The sequence below is a fragment of the Taudactylus pleione genome, unplaced genomic scaffold (assembly GCF_031769625.1).
Source record: "Taudactylus pleione unplaced genomic scaffold, aTauple2 ptg000018l, whole genome shotgun sequence".
Lineage (NCBI taxonomy): Eukaryota > Metazoa > Chordata > Amphibia > Anura > Myobatrachidae > Taudactylus > Taudactylus pleione.
This window is the reverse complement of record NW_028284420.1, coordinates 12,025,912-12,039,563: the sequence shown is the minus strand read 5'-3', so window position 1 is coordinate 12,039,563 and position 13,652 is coordinate 12,025,912. Positions and strand designations below refer to the sequence as shown.

The 13,652-nt window shown below is 43.8% G+C and overlaps 1 protein-coding gene across 1 annotated transcript in view; it reads right to left on the bottom strand.

The window, feature by feature from the left end:
* The window catches only part of LOC148540674 (cadherin-like protein 26), a 134,842-nt gene that overhangs the window by 51,788 nt on the left and 69,402 nt on the right, over positions 1-13,652 (bottom strand). Inside the window, exons 4-7 of the mRNA XM_088442598.1 lie at positions 10,269-10,418; positions 7,900-8,044; positions 6,954-7,120; positions 1,417-1,548 (exon numbers count right to left, since the gene is read on the bottom strand). Of these exons, the coding sequence (XP_088298724.1) occupies positions 1,417-1,548; positions 6,954-7,120; positions 7,900-8,044; positions 10,269-10,418 (594 nt within the window). The remainder of the gene's footprint in view (positions 1-1,416; positions 1,549-6,953; positions 7,121-7,899; positions 8,045-10,268; positions 10,419-13,652) is intronic.

Here is a 13,652-nt window from a genome sequence, read left to right as displayed (position 1 = left end):
ATTATATTAAATTACAGTGTACTTGTTTTAGCCATACTGAACTATTATGTTTCTATCTGATGCCTTGAGATAAATGGGAAATTTTGTCACCATTTAAACCAGAGCTTCATGTGGAATGCAGAGTATATTTTATTACTGTCCAATGTCTTTTGAGACACTAGTACACCTGGAAAGAAATCACCCATTGGCAAAAAAACACCATCCTTAGAAGTTGATTTAATGATCACTTAATATATAAATTCTGATACTTAGATATACAGTACAGCTGTTAGCTTTTAATGTTTTGGTTCAAAGAGGCTGCCTATTGTTTCTAGTGTATATATATACTTTAATAATTTCACATTTACTTCAATTATTTATTGAGCATAGCTTTCACTAAGTGCTACTCTATTGCCTATTATCTTTTGCACGTGATATAAGAATCTAGTCAATAACAGTCTTAGAAGACCAGTCACTAACCAAAGCCAACGTGATGAAAATTCTCCATCCCATCTGTCATCGCACTAAAGGTGGGTACACACTAGAAGATATGTCACCTGATCTGGCGGATCGGGCCAACATATCATCCACATCGGAAAGTGTGTACCCACTTTGGGCGACCATGCGTGCTCCTGCGAGGTTGTTCATCGCATCGACAGATCAAACCTACATGCTGCTGAATCTGTCAATTTGATGAATGACCCCATACTTGTAGATTCAGCTGGTGAACGACATATTGGGGTAGATGTATTATAGCAGCACTTAACGTGCCGCTATAACGCTTCCCGCTTCGCCTCTTAAACGAGGCAAAGCAGGAAGCACTACCAATGAGATGTATAAACATCTCATCGGCCGGAGAGAGGGAGCGTTAACCCCCCCTCCGGCGCTACCCGTTAGAGACAGCAGCGCATCAGCCTAGTGCTGATGTGCTGTGTCTCTGTCCTGGCCGGCTCCACTGAGCATGCGTGGGATCTCGCAAGTATCGCGAGATCCCCGTGTGGAGCCCTGGAGCCGGCAGCCGCCGCAGCAGGGACAGCGCTGTCCCTGCTGTGGGGATAGGCTAGCACCAGGCTGTAGCATTCGATAATGACAGCTACAGCCGGCCAAACGGTCAGACGATCTGACCGTTCATACATAGCCCAGGCTATTGGCGCTGCTATCTTGTAGATAGCAGCGCCGATAATGACAGGGGCGCATAGTGCCCCTGTCATTTACCGCCCAGACCCCCGATCATACATCGTGGAGAAGCGGTATCAGCGCACATAACGTGCGCTGATACCGTTACTGGGCTTCATACATCTTCCCCATTGTGCGGTCATTCATCAGATTGTGCAGTGTCAAACGACCGCACGATATGTCATTCATCACATCGTGTAGTGTGTACCCAGCTTAAGGCGCATGCTGTGAATCTAAGCAACAGTGTCTTTAAGTACGTACAGATGGTTTAGACCACTGTGGTGGGTTAGTGTTTCTGTCTAGCACAGTAACATGGACCTCACAGGTGCTGCTCTGTTGTATGTCCACACCGTTGTCTCTGCCTTCTATCACCAACTTGTAATTTTTATTGCTCTGGGGAAAAAAAGATACATTTTATTAGTTCAATTCATTATAGTGATGGAGTTCTTTAAAGCTGGTTTCATTTATACAAAGTGAATCAATAATACATATTGTTAATATTTTGGAAACAACAAATCACCAGTAAGCTTGGCTTACAACTGCCGCATCTCATTAATTAAATATTTTACAATATACTGCTTGTTTGACCACCTTAGATATTTTACAAAGAAATAAGGACATTGGCACTACCTATACATTAACTGATGCAATTACCTTTGTGCAAATACTCTGTGCTGATTCATGTTCACATATAGGGATCCAGTCAAGATGCCAGCAGATGGGATGACAGATATCAGGATACCGACACCGGAATCCCGACGCCCGTCAAAATGCCGATGCCAGCATCCTGAAGGGATCAAGATACTGACATCAGCATCCCAAAGGGAAGTATGCTGGTTAGGCTTAGGGTTAGGCTAGGGATTGGGGGGGTTAGGTTTAGGGATCTGCCTGTGTGGGTAAGGGTTAGGCACTGATCGGGGAGGGTTAGGGTTAGGCTGCGGGGAAGGGGGGTTGGATTAGACACCAGTGGGGCGAGATTATTGTTAGGCACCGTAAGGGGAGGGTTAGGTTTAGGGTGCGGGAAGGGGGGGTTATGTTTAGGTACCACCGGGGGGAGGTTAGGGTTAGGCACCGTAATGGGAGGGTTAGGTTTAGGGTATTGGAAGGGGGGGTTAGGTTTAGGCACCACCGGGGGGAGGTTAGGGTTAGGCACCACTGGGGGAGGTTATGGATAGGGTTAGGGGGCGAGAGGGGGAGGGTTAGATTACTTACCGACCCCTGTCGGTATCTTCACCATCGAGATGCTGTTGGCGGTCTTCTGACCGCCGGAATCCCGTCCGCTGGTATATCATATGAATTCCCACATATCTATGCACATTTGTTTCATGGAAAATATTGGTTTCTACTTTCTACCATCTCTAAGCGGTGTTCATTTCTGGACTGGTAACACCAGTAAAAGTCATGAGTGCTCAGTTGCCACATAGACATGGTCCAGCTCTTTGGGAAAGCTTATACTGTAGCTTACAGTATTTCAGGGATGCACGTGATCCACAAAGCTCCTTTACATAGGACTAACTGTCATATTGTCCAAAATGCACTAATTTTGAATGTCACAGTACACATCCATGCACAGTTCCATAAAATACTGTAGACAAATAAGACTTTGCACCAACAATTTATTTATAAATGACTGCTGTATATAAGATCGGTGGTGATGAGTAGCTAAGTGAATATGAATTTATGAATGATGCTTTCATTCAATGCTAAATTCACTTGGAAGCAAGAAAAAGTATAATTTAAAATAGGGGTGAGCGGGTTCGGATTTCAGAAATCCGAATCCCCCCGAGCCCCCCCGATCCGAGGCCGATCCGAGTCAGGCTCGACTTTTCCCGCCTGACTCTGATCTGAAATCGAGGCAAAACGTCATCATCCCGCCTTCCGGGTCTCGCGGATTTTGGATCCTATATAAGGTACCCGCGTCGGCGCCATTTTCTCACTCAGCTGTGGACAGTGAAGAGGGAGGGTGGGAGTTAGGGCTGGCTGGGCTGTGTAGTGTAGTGTAGTGTAGTGCAGAGTAGTGTTGTGCTGTGCTGTGCTGCACTGTGCTGCTGTTGTCCATAGGGGCTGTGTCCACTACTTCAAAGTCCATAGGGGCTGGCTGTGTTGTGCTGTGCTGCTGTTGTTAGTAGGGGCTGTGTCCACTACTTCAAAGTCCATAGGGGCTGGCTGGACTGTGTTGTGCAGTCAGTTGTCCATAGGGGCTGTGTCCACTCCAAAGTCCTGTGCAGTGTCCCAGTCCTAAAGGGGTGCTGTAGTGTTGTAAAGGGGGTGCTCTGTCCATCAGGGGTGCTCCCCCCAAGTGCTAAAAAAAAAATATTTTTTCTGTGTTTGTGAATTGTGTGCGCAGTAGCCGCACGTGCATCAACAAAGTAGTGCCCAGCGTGCGCCTGTGTCATAAGTAAAGGGCCGGCTGGCTTGACCGTTAAAGGGTGCTGTAACCCCCAAAGTACACTCCAGTCCAAACCAAATAAAAAAATATTTTCTGTGATTGTGAATTGTGTGCGCAGTAGCCGCACGTGCATCAACAAAGTAGTGCCAAGCGTGCGCCTGTGTCATAAGTAAAGGGCCGGCTGGCTTGACCGTTAAAGGGTGCTGTAACCCCCAAAGTACACTCCAGTCCAAACCAAATAAAAAAATATTTTCTGTGTTTGTGAATTGTGTGCGCAGTAGCCGCACGTGCATCAACAAAGTAGTGCCAAGCGTGCGCCTGTGTCATAAGTAAAGGGCCGGCTGGCTTGACCGTTAAAGGGTGCTGTAACCCCCAAAGTACACTCCAAACCAAATAAAAAATGTTTTTCTGTGTTTGTGAATTGTGTGCGCAGTAGCCACACGTGCATCAACAAAGGAGCAGCACCAAGCGTGCGCCTGTGTCCCATAAGTAAAGAGCCGGCTGGCTCATTTCTTAAAGGGTGGTGTAACCCACAAAGTGCACTACTCTCCAGCAAAAATAAAAAAATATTTTCTGTGTTTGTGTGCGCCTTAGCCGCACGTATATATCAATATAACATAAATGGAGGACCAAACTTTCTCTGATAAAAATAAAATAGAGAAAGATCAAGAACCACTTCCTCCTAGTGCTGAAGCTGCTGCCACTAGTCATGACATAGACGATAACATGCCATCAAAGTCGTCTGCCAAGGCCAATGTCATAGTAGAGGGCACATACAATCCCAAATGGCAAAGTTCAGGAAAATTACCTTGAAAAAAATATTTAAATCATCTGAAGAGAAACGTAAACTTGCCAATATGCCATTTACGACACGGAGTGGCAAGGAACGGCTAAGGTCTTTCCCTATGTTCATGACTAGTGGTTCAGCTTCACATGACAGTGGAAGCCCTCCTCCCACTAAAAAAATCAAAAGAGTTAAGCTGGCAAAAGCACAGCGAAGAACTGTGCATTCCAAGAAGATATCACAAATCCCCAAGGAGAGTCCAAGTGTGGTGGTGGTTGCAATGCCTGACCTTCCCAGCACTGGACAGGAAGAGGTGGCTCTTTCCACCATTTGCACGCCCCCTGCAAGTGCTGAAAGGAGCACCCACAGTCCACTTGCTGATATGCAAATTGAAGATGTCACTGTTGAAGTACAACAGAATGAGGATACTGGTGTAGCTGGCGCTGAGGAGGAAGTTGGCGAGGAGGATTCTGATGGTGATGTGGTTTGTTTAAATCAGGCTCCGGGGGAGACAGTTGCTGTCCGTGGGATGAAAAAGCCCATCACGGTCATGCCTGGGCAGAGACCAAACATTCCACCTCTTTGGTCTGGCAATATTTCTATCCAAATCCGGACAACAACTGTCTTGCCATATGTACCATATGTAAAGGTGAAATAAGTAGGGGTAGGGACGTTAACCACCTAGGAACATCCTCCCTTATACGTCACCTGGAGCGTATTCATAAAAAGTTACTGTCAAGTTCAGAAACTTTGGGTAAGACTGTAAGCAGTCCGGAAACTTTGGGTAAGACTGTAAGCAGTCCAGGGACACCTAAATCCCTTTTTCCTGTTTTATACAAGGAATCGATGAGGATGAGGACGACATCTTGCCTCCGTAGAGCCAGTTTGTGCAGGGACACATTAATTGCCAGCTTGTTTTGTGGGGGCCCAAACGAACCAATCATTTCAGTCACAGTCATGTGGCAGACCCTGGCGCTGAAATGATTGGTTTGTTAAAGTGTGCATGTCCTATTTATACAACCATAAGGGTGGGTGGGAGGGCCCAAGGACAATTCCATCTTGCACCTCTTTTTTTTCTTTGCAGTATGTACTGTTTGGGGCCTAGTTTTTCAAATCGCCATCCTGTCTGCCACTGCAGTGTCACTCCTAGATGGGCCACGTGTTTGTGCCGCCCACTCGTGTCGCTTAGCTTAGTCATCCAGCTACCTCGGTGCAACCTTTTGGCCATAAAAACAATATTGTGAGGTGTTCAGAATAGACTGGAAATGAGTGGAAATGAAGGTTATTGAGGTTAATAATTGAATAGGAGCATAAAAACTCACAAATTCTGTGATTTTAGCTGTTTTTATACTTTTTTTCAAAAAAATACAGATCCAAAACACAAAACCCAGAACCCAAAACACGGAAGGGTGGTTTTGGCAAAACCAATCCAGATCCAAAACACGAAGAAAGATCCAGATCCAAAACCAAAACACAAAACACAGAAAGTGGCCGGTGCACACCCCTAATTTAAAAGCACAATATTTTCTGATGGAATAATTACATTAATGTGTTCCATGACAAAAAAGACAGCCAGTATCCTACTTGTTGGAGCAACTTTATAATATTTTTTTCAATGTGCCAGAGATGTGCCTAGCCATTTTGCTGCCTGAGGCACCCCTTACTCAAACTACAGTTTGTATGTGAGTTGTGTGCACAGTAAAGGAAATCTATATTGTTAATTTCAAACATTAGAGCAAGCTGCAATGTAACTAACACTACTAAATTGCAGTAATTGCCATTTTTATATTAATTACTTATATTCTGTTTCCCCTTAAAACCTTGCTTACTGGTGTTTCTTTTTTATTAACAACAAAAATATTAAACTATTTACTCAACTTCCAGAAGGCTGCATATTAAGTCTTATAACTAAAAGCAGCTGCAGGTATGTTTAAATTAGAAATGAGCAGTTCAGTATTGCTGAAAACCCGAATAAGCCCAAACTTTGGGGTTCCAAGTCAAAACAGAGTCCCGATCGGATCACTTTGGGGTTCAGAGTAGAACAGAGTCCCAACTCAGATCTTCTTGCAGTTTTGGAACTCGGATCTAAAAACCAGTTCTCGCACATTTTGGATTGCATTTAAGTACCCCCATCATTATTTCAGGTGCTATGAGGTGGTCAAAATTTCCTGGAATTGACTGGACATTAATTTTATTGGTGTTAATAATACTATAAGAACAAAACGGGTATAAGTTACATGATTTTAGCTTTTCTTTATAAATTTTTAAAGAAATACAAAACCGAAAACGAACCAAAACACTTGAGGGTGGTTTTGCCAAAACCAAAACATGAAGATGATTTAGAACCAAAACACGGGTGTCTGTGCACATGTTTATTTTAAATACAGTTCATTTATAGAGATTATCAAGGGAAGTATGCAATTTAAAAATGTCAAATACAGTATGACCCCACCACTTTGCCTATGTGTACTCAGGTCTCTAGTTTTTCGTGTATTCATTTGGCTTTCAAGAATAGGCTTTCAAAACAGTGTGTACTTTGTCAGTTTGTTACACATTATGTAATGGAAAATATTACTGTACAAAAGAACAATTTAGCCATAAGTCAAACTCTTTATAGTGCCATACCTCATAATTTAGACACCCTTTGAAAGAGATGAAACCTTTTTCTTCATTAATGGTAAACTCGACATTGGGATCTTTGGGCGTTTGAGACAGGAGGATATAACTCACGATTGAGTTTGGACTGTTCTCTTCATCTTTGTCAAGTGCCAGCATTGTGAAGATTGTGTAACCTGCAGCAGACACATCACATTGTCATGGATAGAAATAAACTTATCCTCAGGCCCCAAAACTAACAAACAACCAAGAACATCAATGTCAGTTTTACTGGCATCTTTTTCAAGTCTAGCTATGAAAGTCTACATCCAAATTCTACATCCATACTATGCTCAAGGGAAGAATTAATTTGAAAATTACAATTAAACATTTTATGAAAGTAAATATATTTTCACATGTAGATGGAAGTTGTATCTCTGATAATAAAATAAAATATAATTAGAAGTAATGGTATATTACTAGGAATACTATGTCTCACCTCACCAATGGCCACAGATATAATATTATTCATATACATGTAGGACCGGCAAGTTGAGGTCTGGAGTGAAATCTAATTTTGCTATGATGAGTATAAGCTTGGAAATGGGGGGATATAATGTTGTATATGTAGTAGATGAACTACACGTCTAAGCATGGTTTGTCATATGGCATAATGACATGTTGCACTATATGAAGCATAACTAAGACGCAAATTGCCAAACAGATGTCAATGTAATTGGAGAGGGCAAGGCATTTATTTAGTGACTGCAATTACAAAAATAAAAAATAAAACCTTTTTTTTTTTTTGCATAAGCAAGTAAGCCGTTGTATAGGCCCGACAGGCACAGTTTATTACCATTACATCAGATAGCAATTTGTGCATAGCTGTGCAATTAGCAGCAAGCAGAGGAGAGCAAATGAGCTGACCCGACAGCAGTGAGCAGATGGTGAATCAAGTTGTCTTTCAATACTGTACCTTGCACAGCGCTTTCATTAACTGAAACGTAATAAGTCTTGTTTTTGAACTCCGGGGCATTATCATTGATGTCCACAATCTTCATATGAATTCCTAGCCTAGTACCCACTTTCATAGAAGTTTTGTTGATTGCATTGAATTTCCACTGCATGTAAACAAAAAGAAAGTTGCAGAGAACTTTGGCAGCCGGTGCTATTAAAGTAAGACTATCAGAAGCAGTGTCAGTGTCGAGGTATAACACAGCAGCTGTTGACAAAAGGGAATATGCCATATGGAAAAATGTGGGCAATTATCTGTAGGAAAGGTGATTGTTTTTAATTGGGGTGCTAAAATTATTCAAATCCACACAACATTTATATCAAGAAAACAAAGTATAGTCAGTACTAAATAAGGGAACAGTGGAAAATAAATGAGTATTCTTTGCAGCCCCATTAATCCATATTCCGTATCATAAATTGAGTTTACAAAACTATTTTGTCTATGTGCGCGGACCCCCATGTTTGTTTGTGGTTTTGGCAAAACTACTCTCAAATGTTATGGTTTTGGTTTTGTCAAATCCACCCTCAAGTGTTTTACTTTACCCGTCATAATGGAAACTGCACTCTGCTTAATCAGAAAGTATTAATGTATTGTAAGGGTATACTCTAAAGTTCACTGTTATAGGAACTGATGTAAATTATTAAATGTTCCCTTTAGAATCACTTCTGTATATGTAGGGGCTATATAAATAATACATTTGAATTAAATATAATGTTCTCCAGAAACCCTTGTCAACCATAAAATACAATATTATTTCTACTTCTCTCTATGATTGGTCCAATAAGAAATTTGCAATGTTGTGAGAGGTAATATATTTTTATTTATTTTAACCATGCCAACTGATCACTATGAGCTGATCCTCTGTGTGACTGTAAATTGAATTGGCTGGGAGTCTTTAGCCATGCAGAATATAATAAACAGTCAGCATGTGAATATTCTGGTGATTGTATAAGTGACTAATGATAGCGGTGTCCGGGGCCCGCCCACTTCCCAAGGTGGGTGGCCAATGACATGCACTCGCAGTGAATTGTGTCATCATAGCCCCGCCCCCTGCTTTACAATGCCGGCAGTCTCGACATTATATAGCTGGGGGTAGGGCCACAATGACGCAATTGTGCCATCACCCCCCACACCGCTCACTTATGCCACGCCAAATAGTAAAGTAAGCAAATAGCAATATTTTCTCTTTGTGTCTGCTCCTGGAACTGTGCAACAGGTGATGCAGATTCATATGCATTTCAGTTGCATCTTACATATCTTACATATCTGTGCAAGTGTGTATGATGATGATGAGTTGTAGCAGATCAAGCATACAAATAGGGGGTGAGTGCACTGCTAGATGTATATAACACTGTATATGCACAAGTTGATGCATTTGCTCTGTACACACAATGTAGGAGCACAGTGGGATGATTTCTGTCCACCTCTGCATCAGCCCCAAAGAGTGCAACTGGACAAACCACATTGTATTGCAAGTGGCACAAATGCAATTTCTAAAAAATATTTGTAGACAAATACACCTCATTTTTCCTGTAGTACATAAATATAGGGCAGTTTTATTCATACGCTGTGATTTACAGTTGACTTATGATGGACCAATTCTCAACCTTAATCTGTCACATGCTACACTTACTGCCCCCAGCACATTATGGTTTTACTAAGGTGCAGAATTGCACCTTCTAGCTGGGATTTACTCCTGCTCTTTGAGGTTCATAGTGCTCACTCTACGAATGTTGAGTGACACATGTATCACTGCTACTTCCCTGGCTTGGCGTGTAGACATAGGTCCTGATTCTGAGTTGGACAGATCTCTAAGCACATAATGCATGTGGTGAGTTTTTGAAATTTTGACAAATGTCCCAGACGGAACATGGCCAGATCTGTCTTTCCATTAAATAGGGCGTTTCAGGGTAGGAACTGGGAGGTGGCAAAGCATAACCACCCTGTGTTATGAGTGTACATTAAATACTCTGTCTGATTCTGAGTTGTGCGTACAGGGAAGGGAAATTTGTTTGTGACGTATCTCTTGCACCTGGTATGGGGCTGATACAAGTGCCGATAGTAATGATGACGGTTGCAGCGACCAGCGAAACATCAATTGTCGGCACTGGCTTCTGCTTGCACACGCACAAACACATCATTAATTGAATGGATCCTCGCATTAGCGTATGGTAGTAAATCTGGCTGCTGCAGCTCCCGTCATCTACAGTCACATTGCATGCTATTCAGAATCAGTCCCATAGAGGAAACAGTTTTGTGATTACTGTAATAGAAATTTAGAAGAGGTCGAACTTGAATAAACATGTTTGTTCCTCAGCTGTAACACTTACTAGGAAAAAAGGAGTGGTTTCAAAGTCTATTTTCTGGTGCACGTAGATTGTTCCGTAATCTTCATTTATGTGAAAAAGCCCCTTGGGTTCTTCATCCACTCCTTTCCCTTGTAGCTTGTAAATAAGTCTGAATCCTTCCTCCAGTTTTACCTGCCAGATACCAGTCAGGAGAGACAAACAATTAATATACTGTAATTAATTTATGCTTTCCAGCATTATATATCATATAAATATTACATGTGTTGACTCAATGTAAAATTGCAACTATATTTTACCTCAATCAGATATTTGGACAGTGACAGATTAGCATGCAGTACATTTTTAACAATGTATCTTTCAGACAATGGAATTTCACTTTTTTAAATGGGTTTTCTACCTTTTAATAATATGCCATCATGTGTCTTATTCTAAATACTTTACCTGTCTCTTCCCTGTGCTTTTAAGACTGTGAACCAGAACAAACCATGTTGCAATGCAAGGGGTGCAAATACATACATTTTATTTTGCATGCAGGGTAAATACTGTCTGCTTTTGCATGTAGCCCACAAATACTGCACAGCTTTATTTTTACACTGCAATTTAATGTCAGTTTGGACACCCCCCTCCCAAATCTAAATCTCTGCACATTTTAAATCAGCTTCACCTGCAGTGCAGCATGGTTTTACCAAGATGATCAGTTACGTACTATATCTTACTCTTTTCCCAAAGCTGAACACACCCACACCATGGGTAAACACTAGGAGAGTATCGCTGGAAGAAAGGAGCTTGGAACCTGTAACATGCAACAGCTAGTATACACTGGAAGTAACGAGCCCGGCTAAATACCCTAAGGTAGCAGTCCATTGGAGGATAGTGTCAGCTGACAGCAACCAATGCTACCATTGGGTAAAGGGCTAATCAGGTGATGTAGACTGTCATGGCTGCATCCATGATGGTAACTGCAGGAACCAAATTACGGAGCGAGCACATGGATGTCCTAGCAGACCCCAGGTATAATCCTCAGTGTGTCACTCGTCGCCGCACCTGGCCTCTGACCGCTCGAGAGGTCAGGGGAAGCTGGCACTGAGGTGAGTAACGGCTGATCCTAGGCCGCAACCTGACAGTTTTATAGTCTGGAGATCACCAGTCAATACTTACTCAAAGGGTACATTGTTTGAAGAGCTCTAAATTGCAGTTACTTGCTATATCTTACTCTATTCCGAAAGCTGAATCAGGCCCTCGGTATGTTACCCGAATACTATCTCCGAAGTGTCATCCTCCTGTGCCAGTTCTGTGTCTGGAACCACAGTATATGTACTCAGTACGCCATCTGAGAACAATCTCCTAGTGTCATCTTCCTGTGCCAGTTCTGCAGCTGAAGTCACATTGTGTGTACTTAGTACATCATCTAAATACAAACTCCTAGTGCCATTCTCCTGTGCCAGTTCTGCATCTGAAGCTACAGTGTGTGTATTTAGTACATCATCCAAGTACAATCTCCTAGTGTTATTCTCCTTTGCCAGCCTTGCGTCTGGATCAACAGGGTGTGTACCCAGTACATCACCAAAGTGCAAAACTTCCAGTATCATTCTCCTGTACTTTCCCTGTGATAGTGTTCTTCCATTTCCCACTTATGCTGGATACCTGACCAAAAAAACGCGACCTGCTTGCTGGGTGCAGCTTAAACCCAAATCCTGCTTGGAGGGGTCACTGGTGAACAGGGCCACCATCAGGGGGGGACTGCGGGTACTCTAGTACCGGGCCCGGAGAGAGAGGGGGCCCAGCTGACAACGGCAAGAAATGCATTGGGCGGCAGGCACGGAGAAGCGGCAGCACTGCTGTGGCATTTCATTATGGACTGGATCTAGCCGCGAGCTGTGATTGGCTCGCAGAACGGCAGCCAATCAGGAGCAGCAACTCCTGATCAGCCAATTGGGAATGGCCGCTCCTGATTGGCTGCCATTCCGTGAGCCAATCAAGAGCAGCAGCTCCTGATCAGCCAATCAGGAGTGGCGGACGCCATTCCGCGAGCTGTGATTGGCTCGCAGCCGGCTCCATAGGTCAAATGCTACAGCGCAGCTGATACTCATGGCTGGCTCCAGTGACAGTCCATAGTTGAATGCCACAGTGATTATGCTCTTTCGTTCTCTCTGCCTGCTGCCTGGTGCACTCCTTGCAGCTGCCAGCTGGGCCCCCTCTCTCTCTGGACAAAAGAATGAAGAAAGCAGGTATGCTGACCCTGCCCTGTGTCCTCCCCTCTCTTATCCAGCTAGTCTCTACTGCACTGTACCCACAGTACAGCAAGCCTTTTCTGCAGCCCCCCCGGTACAGCCAGCCTTTCCTGCACCCCCCCCATTCAGCCTGCCTTGCCCTGCCCCTCCCCCAATCCAGCCAGCCTGCTAAGTCCAGTCAGCATGCCTTCCCTGCCCCTCCCCCCCAGTCCAGCCAGCCTTCCCTATGCTCCCCAGTCCAGCCAGTCTGCCTTGCCCTTCCCCCAGTCCAGCCAGTCTTCCCTGTGCCCCCCTCCTAGCCTAGCCAGCCTGTGTTACCTGCCCCAGTCCAGCCAGCCTTCCCTGCACCCCCCCATGTCCAGCCAGCCTTCCTGTCTTCTCTGCCCCTCCCCTACTGGCCTTTTCCCCCCTAGTCCAACCAGCCTTCCCTGCCCTTTGCCACCCCAGTCCACCCTTCACAGCCCAGTGTCCCCCTTGTCCAGTCTTCCCTGCCCTGTCCCACCCCCCTGCCCCCTCCACCATGCGTAGCCTTCCCTGGTTTACCCAACATTTGAGGAAACACCTCTGATATAGCTCCACCCACATTATCCACAGCTACGCTAAACTCTGACCTATACCTGGGGGGGGCCTGCCTATTTTGTTAGTACCTGGCCCCAGAATTTCTGAAGGCAGCCCTGCTGGTGAACACCTCCCAGTAAGTTTGGTCAGGTCTAGCCAACATCTGGTACTTGTGGATGAGGAAGGCATATATTCTTCAACGTCTTCCAATACTGTTACAGAGAACCACCATAGCCCAATCGTGACAAAAACATTATACTACAAAAAATGTCAGGAAGTCCAAAGATGGGGTGGTTATAATGCCCAGATCTCCCACACCCGGGCACTAATATAAACATTTGATGTGGTGGGTTGTTTATTTTTCAAAATGGTATGTCTTGCTGGGTTACAGTATTATTCATTCACAGTTCATGTCTTTCATTTAAACACATAATAAAATAAAGTTTTCACGTCTACATTTTATTATGAAAACCTATTTTCTGGTCATGGCTAAATTATCGTGATGAGGGGAAAAATGTAGAGAGGCTATGCCCAAGAGGGGAAGAAATTATCTGTTCTTAGGGTAGATGCATGCCTATATACACAGGGAAGCAAAATGGCTACGAATTTCTAGAAA